A 15312-nucleotide genomic window follows, 5' to 3' on the forward strand; every position below is an offset into this window, starting at 1 on the left:
TCCATTCAGGTGTGTGGGTCCTGAAGTGGCCCAGGAATCCTCATCCCCTCCCATCCCACTGTAATCTAGATCTAACCCTGAGCTCTGACCCACACCGCTGGAGTCCACTCAGCTAGGTTTGGGTGCCCGAGGTTCATGAGTCCTAGGGCAGAGGCTGGAGACCTGGTCTGCCGGGAGTACGCGGCGGGCGCTTCGCCCTGGCCTGGCCTCCACGCCCGCTCCTATCCCGAGCGGATGCCTCTGGGCGGCGGGCCGTGCCCGGCGGGATGCTGAGTGTCTGTGCGCGGGGCCGCCTATATTTACACCCAAAACAAAATAATTACACTCTTGTCGGAGGGAGAAAGCCAGTGATTAGGCGCAGGCTCTTTGCGGCAAAACAGTTTCTCAGTGGTACACCAGTATAATTTTTCACGGCTGGCTGAAATCAAAGAGGGGAAGTAATGAATCCGGAGAGCAATTTAAATTTACAATTTGTAACGCCGCCGCCGCCGCCGCGCAGACCCGGCCGAGAGCGCAGCTCCCAGGCGCTCGCTGCGTTTGTTTAATGTTAAAGCTTCGCTGGCTCTTGGTGGTGGTGCGGGGGGAAGGGAGAGGGGGGGGGGGGGGGGGGGGGGGGGGAGATAAGGATGCGTGATGGGGAAGTAATGATCGAGGTCGGGAGAGAACTGGATGCTGCTACACCTGAGATGCTTCCGGAAGAAGAGGGCAAGGGGCAAACCTGGATTCCGCCCTTCCCCCTCCCCCCGGCCAGCGCCGGGGCTCCAGCCTGCTCCTTGTCAAAAAACAGAAAAACAAAATGAAAAAAAAAATTTAAAAAACTAGCTAATCAGGCCATGGGGGTTGGGGGCTTAGGAAGACTTAGAAAGACTCCGTCCCTCTGAGTGGCCGGCCTCTTTCTCTCTTGACTGCTGAAGAACCTCCGAAGCACGGGGAGAGGAGCAGAGGTGCCTCTCAGTTGACGCAAAGAGGCACCTCCTTCCTCCACCGCTGTCCAGCTGGGGAGCTGGAGACGGGAGAAAGACAGCCCCAACGCCCAAGCTCTCCGGGCCTTGAAACTCCCACTCCAGCCGGGAGGTGTGCGTTTCTTCGCCAGTAATTAATTACCGAACTCAAGGGGGAATATGCAAGGAACATTTTACTAACTCTACAGGGCTTAAGTGATTGGAAACAGATTATTATCTTGTTTGTCTTTTGTCTGTTTCATTTATCCCCGCACCGTCTGTCGAGCTGTAATGTTGATACTCTTTACTCTAGAAGGGAGATTTTTATATAGTAAATTCCATCAACATCTTGTATAAGTGACATTGAGTCTCGGCGCATCACCCTGTTAAGACGCAAGCGTTTATTAGTTACATAGAGGAGAGAATTTCACTGCCGGCTGGCCATCTGTCAGTGCTGTTAGGGCGGGATAACATATAAAATAGCTGGTCCGCTATTTTTCTGGGTGCTGTAGTGGAGAGGAGAAAGTTGTCATAGCTGCCAGGTTGGCATGGGGGTGGGTTTCCTTAAGTGGGGCTGAGCTGTATAGTCCAGTGAGGCACCCAGGTTGGCATGGGGGTGGGTTTCCTTAAGTGGGACTGAGCTGTATAGTCCAGTGAGGCACCCAGGTGACTCTGAAGGGCGATTACTAGCCTTTGAGCCCAACCAACCCTCACTGGCTACAACCAATGGCTCAGTCCTAGATGGCCCACCCACAGACAGGCCTGAGGACTCAATGAGGATCTCTCTCTCTCTCTCTCTCTCTCTCTCTCTCTCTCTCTCTCTCCCTCCCTCCCTCCCTTCCCTCCCTTGCCTGGCATTCAGTTCCTGGAGTGTGGCTATACACTGACATTCAGGAACATTCCAGGAGAAGTGAACTGATGGGTTCCAAGAGTAGAGAATCAGACAGGGCTGGTTGGACAGAACCCTGACTTGAGAGGGGTCTGACAACTAGATTTCTCATTGTGACTTGAAGGTGTGGGTGGCCATAATGGAGGCAGGGGTGCTGAGAAGGAGGCTTGAGAGAGTGTTGTGTTGGGGTGTGCAGTTTTCCCCCACACTCTCAGCAGCCATGCATAATGGGAAGCGGTTTTTGAAGTGGTTTTGATGGAAGCCATAATCTAAATCGGGCAAAAAAAAAAAAAAAAGGCAGAGGGAAAATGGGAAGATGAGAGGAAGGAAAATGGAGAAAGAAAGAGGGGAAGGAGGGGAACAAGGAAGATAGGAGTCGAGGAGTCACTGAGCTAAAGAGAGGGGCACTCCAGGAGAACTTGGGGACACGGGGTGGGGGGGGGACCTCGGAGAGACAAAGGCAGAGGGCAGTGGGCTTGCCTCTGCCCCGCGTGGCTCCCCTCTTCTCTGAGTTCTTCTCTATTTCCTCTGTGTCTTGTTTGAGCTCAAGGCCCATTCATAGTCCAGGAAAGCTGGGTGCTGCCACACAGCTTCCTCTGGAGGCTTCTGGAACATCTCTCCATAGGCTTAGGAGGCCCAAGTTCGATCCAGCCTGCTTGGTCCTGGTCTCTACACAGCCGGTGCCCCTGACAAACTAGTGATCAGGTGACACCCACATAAGAAGCTACCTGAGTTGGGGGTACCCCTTTCCAAAGGCCCAGCTGATGGGCCTCTCCAAATCTTTTCCCCCAATTCATGAAGATAATCACTGCTAGTGGTATGCACACAAACACATTCCCTCCAATCCTGTAAATACACACACACACACACACACACACACACACACGGGTCTACAAAATCCTGTGCCCAAGATCACACAGCCCAGCTCAGTCACACACAGGGTCTCTAGCAGCAGCACACACATTTACACAGACACACCCTTCACACAAGGGTTAGCACATGCATAGGAGTGACCTTATGTAGTCACCCTGTCACAGGCAAGTACGTCCTCTGACATCCAGCGGGCTCACATAAGCAGACACAGATAGACACAGACTGACGAACAATTTTAATGCATACATTAATTAACACACATGCAAGCAGGACCACAAAAAATATAAACATGAAAATTTACACGCAAAAAAAATCACACATAATCAAAATCCCTCCAGGTCACAGGGTTTGATCACAAACACACTATAAATAGAATAAAACGATAGTTTTCAAGCAGCGCATATATAAGTAACGAACTCAGTAAATGCTCCCAAACATTCACAGACAAGTCTTGGCACAAATCCTCTCCAGCTCCAAACCTTGGGCCCCAGCTCCGCACCATCAGCGCTCAGACCAGGAGCAAGCAGAAATTCGGAAGCATGTTCCCATTCCTAGTGGAAACAAGCGGTGGCCTGGCTGGCCAAGCAGAAACAAGGCCTCGTGCCTTTTCTCCCCCTTCCCACCGTCCCAGGTTCCTTTACTCCTCTCCAGGCCCACGCATCCCTCGGTGTCCACCTACCCATACTCCCACACCTACGAAACTGCCTTTGGCCCTAGGAGCGGCCCAGACCTTAGAGCCCTCGGACTCGGGAGTGTTGCTGGCACCCGGCACTAGCCAGCCTCCCTCGCTCTGCTGAGTGACCAACTCACCACGGTTCCCACCAGGCTATCCTGGAATATAAACAGTGTGGCATAGAAAGACGTAGTGAGTGGCCCCTCCTATCTACCTGCCCAAACACCCACCCGAGGTAGACCCTCTCTTCTCCACACCTCCCCCAGAGCGGGTGACCTGACTTTCGGGATTCTGGACCAGTTAATAAATATCCCTACACCAACCTGCCTGGTAGGATGGGGCACATAACTACCCACGCTTCTGGCCTTCACTTTCTCTCTTGGTAAGAAAAGCCCCACTGGGCCCCAGCCCCGAGAGTGACAAAAGAAGCCACAGCCCAGGAGACAGTCCGAGTCTCAGTTCCTGCGCTCAGAGCCCGAGCAAGCCGCAGTCCTAAGCCAGAGGAAGCTGGGCGCCTTCGGAAGCGGGGAAACTACAGCGCCTTCCCGGCCTGGGCAACTTCTACAGGTTGCGAGGTTGGCAATCTGGGTGGGAGGTCCCCCCCTGACTAGGCCTTGAAACCCTGCACCCAAAAAAATATTTGCGAAGAGGAAAGGCACCCCGGTTTTCCGACCGCGCCCCCACTCCTCCAGGCCCAAACTAGAAGGCAAATACTTACTTAGCCTCGGAACCAGGTACTAGCAAATACTCGGCAATACTGATGTCTTGTTTTTTTTGCTCTGTCCTGACCGCAACGCTGTAGCCAATTTAGATATGCTATAAATTTAAGAGGTTGCTATGGCCACAGCGCGCCCATTGGCCGCCCGGCACCCTACGTGCAGCACCACGTCACCAAATCTGAATAAGGATGCGCGAATTAGGCGGCGGCCAGACAAAGATGAGGATCCGGACCGCTTGAAAGTGGGGGAAAGTGCCGGCGCCTCCGCCAACCGGGAAAGCCGCTCGCCAGCGCCTAAGCCAGCAGCCGCCTAGGACACCAGCTCTAGGCTGAAGCGAGCGCCCGGGCGCGACCCGTGACATGAAACTGTGACCGCCGCCGCCCTCCACGCCACTCTGGGCAGTGCAGCTCCAGGCCGGAGAGCGTCGGAGGACTTGAACCCGCGAAGTCTTAGTTGATCCGTACCGGACTCGCCCCTGCCGAGGCCTCAAGACCAGGGAGACTGAAAGCCACCGCAGCCGGGACCGGGAGGCCCTAAGGGCCCAGGGGTCCCAAGGAGACGAGGCGGCCCGAGCCGCCCGGGGAGCGCGGCTATGATGGTGCACTGTGCCGGCTGTGAGCGGCCGATTCTCGACCGCTTTCTGCTGAACGTGCTGGACCGCGCGTGGCATATTAAATGTGTTCAATGCTGCGAGTGCAAAACCAACCTCTCGGAGAAGTGCTTCTCCCGAGAGGGCAAGCTGTACTGTAAAAACGACTTCTTCAGGTAAGAGGCCCCGCCGCGCCCTGCTGCCTGCCACTGGCTGGCCGGAGCTCCACCGGGCACCTCGGGAATTAGGAGACCAGGAGACCCACCCCAGCTTAGAGGGGAGGCAGATTGGCCTCTGCCCTCTTCACACCCTGTCGTGGGCTCCTCGTGAGAAGCTAAGGCGAGGAAAGAGGACGCTGCTTAGCTGCCTCACCTTGGGTCTACCAGACAGCAGAGAGCGGCCAGATGGCAGAGGCAACTTGCTCTCGGCCCTTTCCCCACACCCGAGTCCCCGGGACAGAAGCTTCAGGACGTACATTCCCAGATCCCAAAGGTGCTCCAGGAGTTCTGAGCAGTGGGGGCTTTTGGTCCCAATAGTAACCCTGAGCCCAGAGGGTAATCTGACGACGAACAGAAACTTCCCAGTTCCAAAGGGCCCAGGCAGGAAGGGCTCTTCTAGAGATGAGGGACCGAGGACCTTCCCTTGCCCCCCACCCCCACCCCGATCCATTTTCTCCCTAGTTGGAAAGGTACTGAAGAAATGGAGGCTGAGAATCAGCAGGTCTGTTCTGCGATGTGTCAGCCTCCCTTCCCAAATCCATAGCACACACAGACCAGGACCCAGTGCCTCTGTGGGACTCAGTTTCCCCAGATGGGAAATGCTAAGGAGCAGCCTTGAAACCTGTAGTGTTTTCGATGGTTGCTCTTTCTGCACCCTGACAGGCTTTGTAAGTCTGAATTCCAGGCACTGAGGGGGCGTGATTAGCTCACCAGAGGAGAAAGGCAGCCGCCTGCCCCAGTGGCTCGGCACTTGGGAATTTGAATAGGAGAAAATGTCAGCCGCGCCTTTACACGTGTAAACTCCCCAGCCCCAGAGGCCCTGGCGCCCCTAATGTGGCATGCTTGTGAAGCACCTAATGATTTTTGATAAGGTGTATATAGCCAATTATGCTGCCGGATAAGGCCAAAAGTGACTTATGGTCTCTAATGCCCTCACTACATCAATGTCACCCAAATTCACTCTGTTTAGAGACATGGGTGTGAGAGGATGGGGGGTCCCCCCAAGGCACTGAGCCCTCTTCTTACTCCCCACACAACCTCTACCCCTTCTTGTACTTATTGTGTGTGTATGGGGGGGTACTTTCTTCCACAGTCCAAGGAAGAAAGAAAGGAGATTGGTTCAGAGGCAAGGGAAAGGGGGCTTTGGAGTGATCCCAGGTCCCAGCTGAGGACTTAAGTGAAGCTTCTGTCCCTATTCTCCTGCCCTCCGCCGCCTGCCAGGGCCAGAGATGGGGGAGGAGGTTGTGCGTACAGAAACTGACTTCCTGTTTCCAGAACTTACTCCTCTGAGAGCCTCTTATCCCCAGCTCCTGCGGGGGGGGGGGGGGGTGTCCAGCAGGTCTCGCAGGTAGCACCAGAAGCCAGAAGAAGGTTATGGCATTAATTTCTGCTTGGATCCTCCACCCTGCTGCTAGAGACAGACAGTAGTGGTCCTATCTGGGACATCCCCTTCCCAATCCAGAGGGAAAACCTAAGAATGATGGAAACCTGGCCTACAGGTTTTAAATGCTTTATGGGCTCCTAAAACAGCCAAGATGTATTTGGTGGGGACCTAAAGGCAGGGGATGTATCTTGGGACACCCTGTCTCAAGGCTACTCTCCCACCTCTTCTGGTCACAGCACCATGGACCTTGAATCAACACACTAAAAGCAGGACGGACGACCTGGCCCTAAACCAGCTTTGATTAGGGAGAGCAGAATTAGGTTTCCATCTGACAGATATGGACATGAAGGTAGCTGGGAAACCACAGAGGGCGGGAGGGAAGAGGTTAGCACTGAAGAGGATTTGGACACCAGGCCCACCTCCCCACCTCACAGTGACAGGCGCCTTGTATCCACAGGCGCTTTGGCACGAAGTGTGCAGGCTGTGCGCAAGGCATCTCTCCCAGTGACCTGGTGCGCAAGGCCCGGAGCAAAGTCTTCCACCTCAACTGTTTCACCTGCATGGTGTGTAACAAGCAGCTGTCCACCGGAGAGGAGCTCTACGTGATCGACGAAAACAAGTTTGTGTGCAAGGACGACTACTTGAGCTCCTCCAGCCTCAAGGAAGGAAGCCTCAACTCAGGTATGGAGGCCTCTTTCCTTTCCCAGCGTTCCTCCTGACGCAAACGGGCTCCAGCAACCAGCCCGACACTCTCAACCATCACCCCGCGCTTGCTCTGGGCTATGCTGAATTCAGCCCAAGATTCATCTTTTGGGGGCTGCTTCAGGGCTGGAGAGACAGAGCTGATTCTACAGGAGAACCCTAAACCAGGCTCTTCTCCCGCCTTGCCCCAATTTAGAACTGAAAAAAAAAAAACCCTTCAGTGTCTTTTGAGGTCCTGGTAAATTTTAGAAGGACCAGCAGGTTTACCGCTATTTGGAAGAAGGCGAGACTGGGCGGGAGGAGGTGAGACGCTACAATGTGTCCCCACTCCCGGGGGGAAAAAAAGGTTCTCCAGAGGGTGTGCCCCGCTTCCCCGGGAGCTTCCAAATTTGGGAGGCTCTGAGAAGACTCTTTCAAACCAAACCTAGTCTGGGGGGAGTGGATGGACGCCGATTCCGGGGGAGGGGTGTGACTGCTTGGGGCAGAGAGGTCTTCAGAAACGGGTTTCTGAATTGGAGACAGATCGCGCTGATGCCACTGTCCCCAATCCGTCCGCTCCGCAGTGTCATCCTGTACGGACCGCAGTTTGTCCCCGGACCTCCAGGACCCGTTACAGGACGACCCCAAAGAGACCGACAATTCGACCTCATCGGACAAGGAGACCGCTAACAACGAGAACGAGGAGCAGAACTCCGGCACGAAGCGGCGCGGCCCGCGCACCACCATCAAAGCCAAGCAGCTGGAGACGCTCAAAGCGGCCTTCGCGGCCACGCCCAAGCCCACGCGCCACATCCGCGAACAGCTGGCACAGGAAACCGGCCTCAACATGAGGGTCATTCAGGTGCGGCCGGCGGGCCAACCCTCCCAACCAGCAGGCGTGCTCGGGTTGGGCAGCCTAGCCTTTGAACCCTCAGGGCCTGGCGTAGGGGGAAGTCTATTACTGCGCCCTTTAGAAGAGGGGACTTTTGAGCTAAAAGATTGATACTGTCCCACTGTCCTGGCAATGTGATTTTTTTTTTGGACGAGGTCTCCAGACCTCTCTGAATTTCATCCACCCCGTCACCCCACCCTGACCAGCTAATGACTTAAGCCTCTCCGGCCTCCAGGACCCCTTCCTCTCCAACATAGAAAGGGGCGATGTCCTCGCGCTCTAGCGTTGGCAAAGCGACAATCGGGGGGCCTGGTTCCGCAGCCGCGGGTGAGGGCCTGAAGGGGTAGGAGGCTTTTATAAAGCCGTCAGTCCGCGGGCAAGCCGAGGGCCAGGAAGCTGGAGCCTTTATGAGTCACCCCACGGGTCCGCGAAATCCTTCACCCTTGGCTGGTTTGCCGAAGCCCCTCTCCGCCCCTCCAGGACTAATCCGTCCCAGCCCTCGCCTCGGGGGAGTCGTGGTATGCCCAAGGCGCTAGGACCCAGCAGGGCCAACCTCAGCAGGAGTGTGTTGGGGGGGGGGGGTCACTCCTGACCCCAAGCTTACTGCCCTTTCTTTTGCCTCAGGTATGGTTTCAGAACCGAAGGTCCAAAGAACGCCGCATGAAACAGCTGAGCGCTCTGGGCGCACGGAGACACGCCTTCTTCCGGAGTCCGCGGCGCATGCGTCCCCTGGGCGGCCGCTTGGACGAGTCTGAGATGTTGGGGTCCACCCCGTACACTTACTACGGAGGTAAGGGGAGCTCTGCAACTCGGCCCGGGCTCACAGCTATTCTGGGCCTCCTAGCGTTTGGGGCCACAGTAGGGCAGTCTTTATTTTTCCCCACCCACGCCGGATATACACAAAGCCTTTCCTAGACAGACTCATTAGCATAGGTTACTCACCCACAGGTATCTCCTGAACAGGAACACCCACACAGGACACTTGAACTCACATACACACCCGCTGGCAATGAGACCTCAGTGAAACAACCAGACGTAAGGTCCACACAGGTGTGGTTCACTACGCTCAGGAGAGTCCTACAAACACACTTATACACACATCCTCGGTCATACTGGGGCAGCGCACGAAAACCTTTCGCTGCCCACTTGGCCTTACTTCCATTATCCACTGCCGGTAGCCTGGTGAGCTTAGGGAAGGCTGAAACTCCTTACCAGCTTGAGGCAGGGGAGAAGGATTCTGCCTTCTCGAAACTGACTTCAAAGGTAGCAAGCAATTCTGCTCTGTTAGAGACACCCTGGATTCTGCGTGCGGAAGACTCAACCGCCTGTATGGATCTAGGGTCCACTCGGGTTCAAGTAAAAGGGTTGGTCTAGAATGGGGCAGGGGGAGGTGATGCTCCGATCATCTCCGGACCCATCTTTGGGTCTAGGGAGAACGACCCGTTGGTTTGCACAAACGACATTACTGACGTCGTTAATAAACTCAAGCCTGCTTGCTCAGATCCTTTCTTCTCTTGCTCCCTAGGACTAGTGTCCTATCCCAGCACCCCATCTTCCTCCCAGCTCCTCCAGCCTGGCCTGCTCCCTGGGGGGGGGGGGGGTGAGGGGCTGCAAGCCTGCCCCGTTTGTTCTCCTCCGTTGCTCTCCTCCGTGCGGAGAATTCACTGGTCTGAATTCCCGAGCCTTTCCGATCTGTGGAGTCACCGAGAGTCTCACTAATGGCACTGTGTTATTACTGGTCTGCTAGGGTCTCCAAACCCAGCTGGTGAGGCTAGCAGTGTATTCGGGGACAATGCCCAGGGTGGAAAGGCGATGGAAGCCCGGCAACCCCGTAGAAAGAGGACCCCTGGCAGGACTTCCACGTGCGGAAGCCTGGGAAGTTTATCTGCAGACTAGGCCTAGGTTCCTGGAAATTGCTGGGGGGGGGGGAGTGAGCCGGTAATTTTAACATGGTAGCGGGGGTCCAGGTTGGGGGAGCCGAAACTGTACGGTGATGGGCGTGTCCTAGGACGTCTAATCTTTCCGCCTAGCTTATCCTCCACACAAAAAAATCTCAACCCGAAGCCCGGAGATAGTGGGGGCGGTACCCGCCTGGAAGCCTCTGCAGCAACCTGAGTAATTAATCAAGATTTTCAGGGGGACCAGCCCATCCCTAACTCATCCTGCCAACCCCTCTCTCTGAAAGCCTGCGGGACAGGGTGGGGGACAGAACACCAGAACCCCCTTTTTCTCCGAAAACGGGACGGGGGGCTCAGGACTCCTCAGCCCCCAGCCCAGCAGCCCCGCCTAATCCGCACTGGGAGATGCCGGTGGCGGCGGCCGGTAGCGGGCGAGAAAGGGGCCGGGTGACGGGGCCCGCGGCTCCCCGTGGGAGCTCGGACAAAGCCCCAGCTGCGGCTTTTGTGCCCTTTTCAGACAGCGTTTGTTCCAATTACCTCCGGCCCGGCCGCCATATGGGCGGAGGCGGCGCGCACGGCTCCAGGGCCGCGGCCTTCCCTGCTTAGCGCGATCCCTTTCCGTTCCTTTGAGTGCCCCCAAATTCGTATCTCTCAACCTCCCAAACTTTCGAGCAGAATGGTATTGAGATTTTTCAAAAAGTAATTGGCGGCCGTTTTAGCTGTTACCTAAACTGCCTCCACTCCAAGCAGGTCTCCAGGCAACCCCACCCCCATTCCCGATTTGGATAGATTTCAGATTTCGGTAAAGGAAAAAAAATGTGGGTGACCTGGACATCCAGAACTCGACTGTACAATCGGACCACGGGGCTGAACAAGGGGAGTGGAGTTCCAGAAGAAACCCTGGCCTCGGAGAGGCCGGTTTTCACGCTATTGCTTTTCAAAGCGGGTACTGTTCCCCCCCAATAGGCTTAAGGCACTCCTTTTGTCGGGGTCCTGCACCCCAATCCAGGAGGGGGCGATCTGGAGTGGGGGCAAATAGTATTAGCAGAAGCAATTTCTTGCTGCGGTTTGAGCTCCTGACCCTTGAGTCCTGAATCCCTGAATTTGTGGGAAAAATGTTCGTTTATTTGGGGACAAAGACCTTTGGAAGAGTTGACACAAATACTTCAAAATAACCTGGGCGTCTAGAAAGCTCCTCTGGTTAGAGAGTGGAGACCAGAGGCACCCCCGCCTCCCAGGAACCCGCAAGTGGTCCTGAACTGGGGTCCCCTCTCCGGAGTCACTGAGCTTGGCTTTCTCCGGTCGGTCTCCACTGGGAGGAGAGCAGAAGACGCCGAGGCTGCCCCTGGCTCTGCGCCCTGCTCGCCCCGGGTCAAGGCCCCCTGCCCGCCGCCTTTTTGAGCTTTGGCAGCTGACCTGGTCCCGCTTCTCCCTCTGGGGCCGCGTTCTGGGTCGGAACCCCTTTGGTGTTTAGAGCTGCGGCAGCCACTTTGTTCCCGGGTTCCTCTCCAAGTCTTGCAGCCACCTAAGGCGATTCCTGGTCTTCTCATTTTCTTGGGCTCATCCGTACCTTCACCACGGCTCGCTTATTATTTGTTTGTTTGTTTGTTTGTTCGTTTTTCTGTCTCTTTCTTCCTGTCCTTGCGCTCTCTCACCTCAGTAAAATTGGCTGTTCGGGGTGCGGTGGCACGTCTGGGGCTGCCGATCGTTGTCTCCATGTTCATCCCTCCATCTCTCACTAAGTCTTCCCTTGGCTCCGCACCTCTGACCCCTGCAGGCTCTCTCCCCATCTCGGCGTGTTTGGAAACCTGCTATTCCCTCCCTCGCTGCCTATGTCCCTCATTGCTCCCCGTCCTTGTAAGTTCTAGTCCCTCGGCCGTTGCGTATTTCTCTCTGCCTCTTCTCCAGCCTTACTCCTGGTCCTCCTCGGCCTTCCGTCCCCAGGGTCTCGGGCTTCCTCCCTGGGCCTCTGAGGGCCTCCTTAGGTCTAACCTAGGGCCAGTGGCATGCTTTCCTGCGCCTTCCGCATATTTGTATCCACAGGCCTATCCATGTGCCATGGCCTTCGCGCCCTCGGGTCACCTCTCCCAGGTCCCTGAATCCCTGTCGGTCTTAGCAGTTTGTCCTCACGCCACGTCTTATCTCTTGTCCCTCCCGCAGACTACCAAAGCGACTACTACACCCCAGGAGGCAATTACGACTTCTTCGCTCACGGCCCGCCATCGCAGGCTCAGTCCCCGGCCGACTCAAGCTTCCTGGCAGCGTCGGGACCCGGCTCGACGCCGCTGGGCGCTCTGGAACCGCCACTGGCCGGGCCGCACGGTGCGGACAACCCCAGGTTCACCGACATGATCTCGCACCCGGACACGCCTAGCCCGGAGCCTGGTCTGCCCGGAGCGCTGCACCCGATGCCGGGAGAGGTGTTCAGCGGCGGGCCCAGCCCGCCCTTCCCCATGAGCGGCACCAGCGGCTACAGCGGACCCCTGTCGCACCCCAACCCCGAGCTCAACGAGGCGGCGGTCTGGTAAGGCCAAGGGGCCGGGCCGCCCCCTGTCATCGAGTCCTGAACGCTTCCTGGGTCACTCTCAAGAGTCCTCTTTTGGATTCGCACCCACCCGGCAACTCGCATCTCCACCCTTCAGAGCTTCGGCGCGCGACTGCGCAATTTCTTGGGACCAAAGTCAATATTCTGGAGGGTCGAGATTCCAAGCACACCTCAGACGCCCGCGGGACCCCCCGCCCACATCACCTCTTTGAACTAAGAGGGGATTGGGACCAAGGAGAGGAGACCGTGGCGCGGCCCCTCCCTGCAAGCCGAGGCCATTGTGAAATCTTATTTCTCACTCTTTCTCTTAAAAAAAAAAAGGTAATAAAGAGAGAGGTTGAAAGGGAGAGGGGAGAGAAAGAAGAGGAAAGCCTCAGCCGGAGAAGAAAATTAGACGACCGCTGGTGAATGGTGGCTTTGCGGGAAGACAAATCCACCTGCGAGTTGGCGCCCCCTGGTGGCGAATCTTGAGGCTCAAGGTCAGTTTGTCTAGGAAACTGCGCGGTCAGGACTGGGCCAGCCTGGGCCCAACTCCCCCGCTCCTCCATCCTGAGGGCTGGGCAGGATTCGAACCCTCCGACCCCTGCTCTGTCCCTGAGCCGGGCGCCAAGTCGCTAGGCGTTTGCCCAGGGATCACTCTCCCTGCCCGGGGCCTGGAGGCTGGGCCATCAGGACAAACTATACTTTTTTGGAAGTCGGACGCTCCTAGTTTCCTTATTTTGTATAAAGAAGAAACAAATAAAGTATGTTTTTGTGTTTACTGTTTATTTATTGTACTCTAGTTATCTGGGTCTGGACATTTTTATATTTTTAAGAGGAGGGTGGGGCAGAGTGGGGAAGGGGAGTCAGAAAGAGGTTTACCAAAAAAGCACACAAAAAAACCCACAAAAAAAAACAAAAATAACAAAAAGTCAACTTTTTTTAAAAAAGAAAGATTAATAAAAAAAAATCTTTTCTCCCTCAGCTCTGTGTGGTCTTTTTTATCTACTATCTTGAGAGTCAGGGTAGGTGTCCCAACATTACATCTTGACAGGTATAAGGTCCCGATCCCCATGCACCAGGGCAGTGAGAACCCTTTCATAGAGGTCACCTAAGACCATCAGAAAACACAGATATTTACTTTAGGATTCATAACCATACCAAAATTACAGTTAGGAAGTAGCGACAAAAACAATGTTGTGATTGGAGTCCCCGCAACATGAGGAAGATCGCAACTTTAGGACGGTTGAGAACCACGGCTCTAGGGGCATTAGTTTGGGTTTTGGTTTCTTTTCTTTTAATGATTTGTTTATTTTTATTTTGTGTGAATTGCTGTTTCGTCTGCACGTATGTCATCTTGTGAGGGTGTCGGATCCCCTGCGACAGAAGTTACAGACGGTTGTGAGCTGCCATGTAGGTGCTGGGAACTGAACCTGGGTCCCCTGGAAGAGCAGTCAGTGCTCCTAATTGCTGAGCCCCTGGTGGTTTCTTTTTTAATTTTGTTCTTGTGTGTGTGCCATGATGTGTGTGCAGAGGTCAGAGGACAACATGTTGGGAGTCAGCCGTCTCCTTCCATCATATGGGACCCTACGCTAGAACTCTGGCAGCAAGCGGCTCTACCAGCTGAGCCTTCCCACTGGCCCCACTTTGTGCCTTTCTATGGTTGAGGATGTTCTCTCCTGCTTTGATGTAGTCACAAGCCCGTCTAGCACGTAGTAGGCCTTTGGAATGACTGTGGAATGAACACGCTGGTGTACACCTCTAGTCCCAATGTTCGCAAAGCTGAAGCAGGAGGCGTAGGTTCTAGGCCAGCCTGCGCTGCATAGTGAGACCTTAGAGAGGGAGGGTGGGGTTCTAGTTTCACCCCCATTTATATTGAATATAATCCCGGGCGGCTGTAAACAACAGCAGAAAAGGGTACAGTTGTACGGCAGACAGCAACAGACACAGTTGTCTGTAAAGCTGCTATGAAGGGCCGTGGGAAGTGGCCTGTGATTCTCCAAGTCTCCCGAAGCACCTCCTGTCTTCAGGAAAAAAAAAAAAAAAAAAAAAGACTAGCTAGAAAGAGCCGGCTAGGACTTTTGTTGTTATTTTGTTTGGGGGTACAGAATCTTGCTATATAACCCAGGCTAGCCTCGAACCTGTGGCAAGACCTCCCTAGCACAGAGATTACAGGCGTGCCCCGCTCCAGTTGATGAGTGTGGTGCTGGGGATCGAACCCATGACTTCATGCATCTGCCCACTGACTGCATATGAAGCCCCTGAATATGACTTAGGAGGCCTGAGGCCACACCTCAAAACAAGCACCTCACTCCTTTCTACCTCCATTTCCCAACTTGAAAAAGTTGGTGTCAGAGAGACTGCTTCTTTCAGTCCCTTCCAACTTGGGTCTGACAGAAAGACCAGAAAGACAGAAACGGTATGAAAATGAATGGCCGTGCCCTGCCTTTGGGTCCCTTGTCCTTCAAGCTCAGATGACGGGGTTGTCCCATTTTAACACTGGTGAGGTGGGGGTGGGGGCGGATAGGCAATGGGCAGGATGAGCTACTTGAAATGGGCACAATGACAGGAACCTGTTCGGTTGTCCATGTGGTCATCGGAAGTTTCCCGCAAGACGGCCGGCTTTCTCCCCCCTTTGCCCTACAGCACTCGGGTCTTCATTAGAGCTAGCTGCTCACTGTGGAGAATTTAGAGAGTTTAGATCAACAGAAGGCAGAAAAACCCCATTACCCAGAATGCCAGGCACTGTGGTGAGCTGAACCTGCACGTTCTCTCAGCCTTTTTCCTTTTTCTTTTGAAACCCAGGGCTGTGTCCGGCAAATAGCCATGGAGTCACGGGCTGGCTCAGAACATCCTCCAGGTTCATGAATACATGCTACACCAATGGTTCTCAACCTGTGGACCATGACCCCTTGGAGGTCCCACATCAAATATCTATATTACGATTCATAACAGTAGCAAAATTACGGTGGTGGCGCACGCCTTTAATCCCAGCACTCGGGAGGCAGAGGCAGGCGGATCTCTGTGAGTT

The 15312-nt window shown here is 54.9% G+C and overlaps 1 protein-coding gene across 1 annotated transcript; it reads left to right on the top strand.

Moving 5' to 3' along the window:
* The first annotated feature begins 4303 nt into the window (after positions 1-4303).
* Lhx5 (LIM homeobox 5) lies at positions 4304-13124 on the top strand. Its single transcript, XM_005371860.2, has 5 exons — positions 4304-4860; positions 6744-6967; positions 7552-7829; positions 8484-8649; positions 11918-13124. Exons 1-5 carry the CDS (start codon positions 4688-4690, stop codon positions 12283-12285), a joined length of 1209 nt encoding a protein of 402 aa, XP_005371917.1. The 5' UTR covers positions 4304-4687; the 3' UTR covers positions 12286-13124.
* The last annotated feature ends 2188 nt before the right edge of the window (positions 13125-15312 follow it).

Source organism: Microtus ochrogaster, unplaced genomic scaffold, assembly GCF_000317375.1.
Source record: "Microtus ochrogaster isolate Prairie Vole_2 unplaced genomic scaffold, MicOch1.0 UNK132, whole genome shotgun sequence".
Classification (NCBI taxonomy): Eukaryota; Metazoa; Chordata; class Mammalia; order Rodentia; family Cricetidae; genus Microtus; species Microtus ochrogaster.

Excerpts from the sequence above, each read along its gene's own strand:
- Lhx5 (XM_005371860.2), top strand. The coding sequence starts at position 4,688 with ATGATGGTGCACTGTGCCGGCTGTGAGCGGCCGATTCTCGACCGCTTT. Across the intron at positions 6,968-7,551 it reads GGAAGGAAGCCTCAACTCAG|TGTCATCCTGTACGGACCGC; the intron begins GTATGGAGGCCT and ends TCCGCTCCGCAG. Across the intron at positions 7,830-8,483 it reads TCAACATGAGGGTCATTCAG|GTATGGTTTCAGAACCGAAG; the intron begins GTGCGGCCGGCG and ends CTTTTGCCTCAG.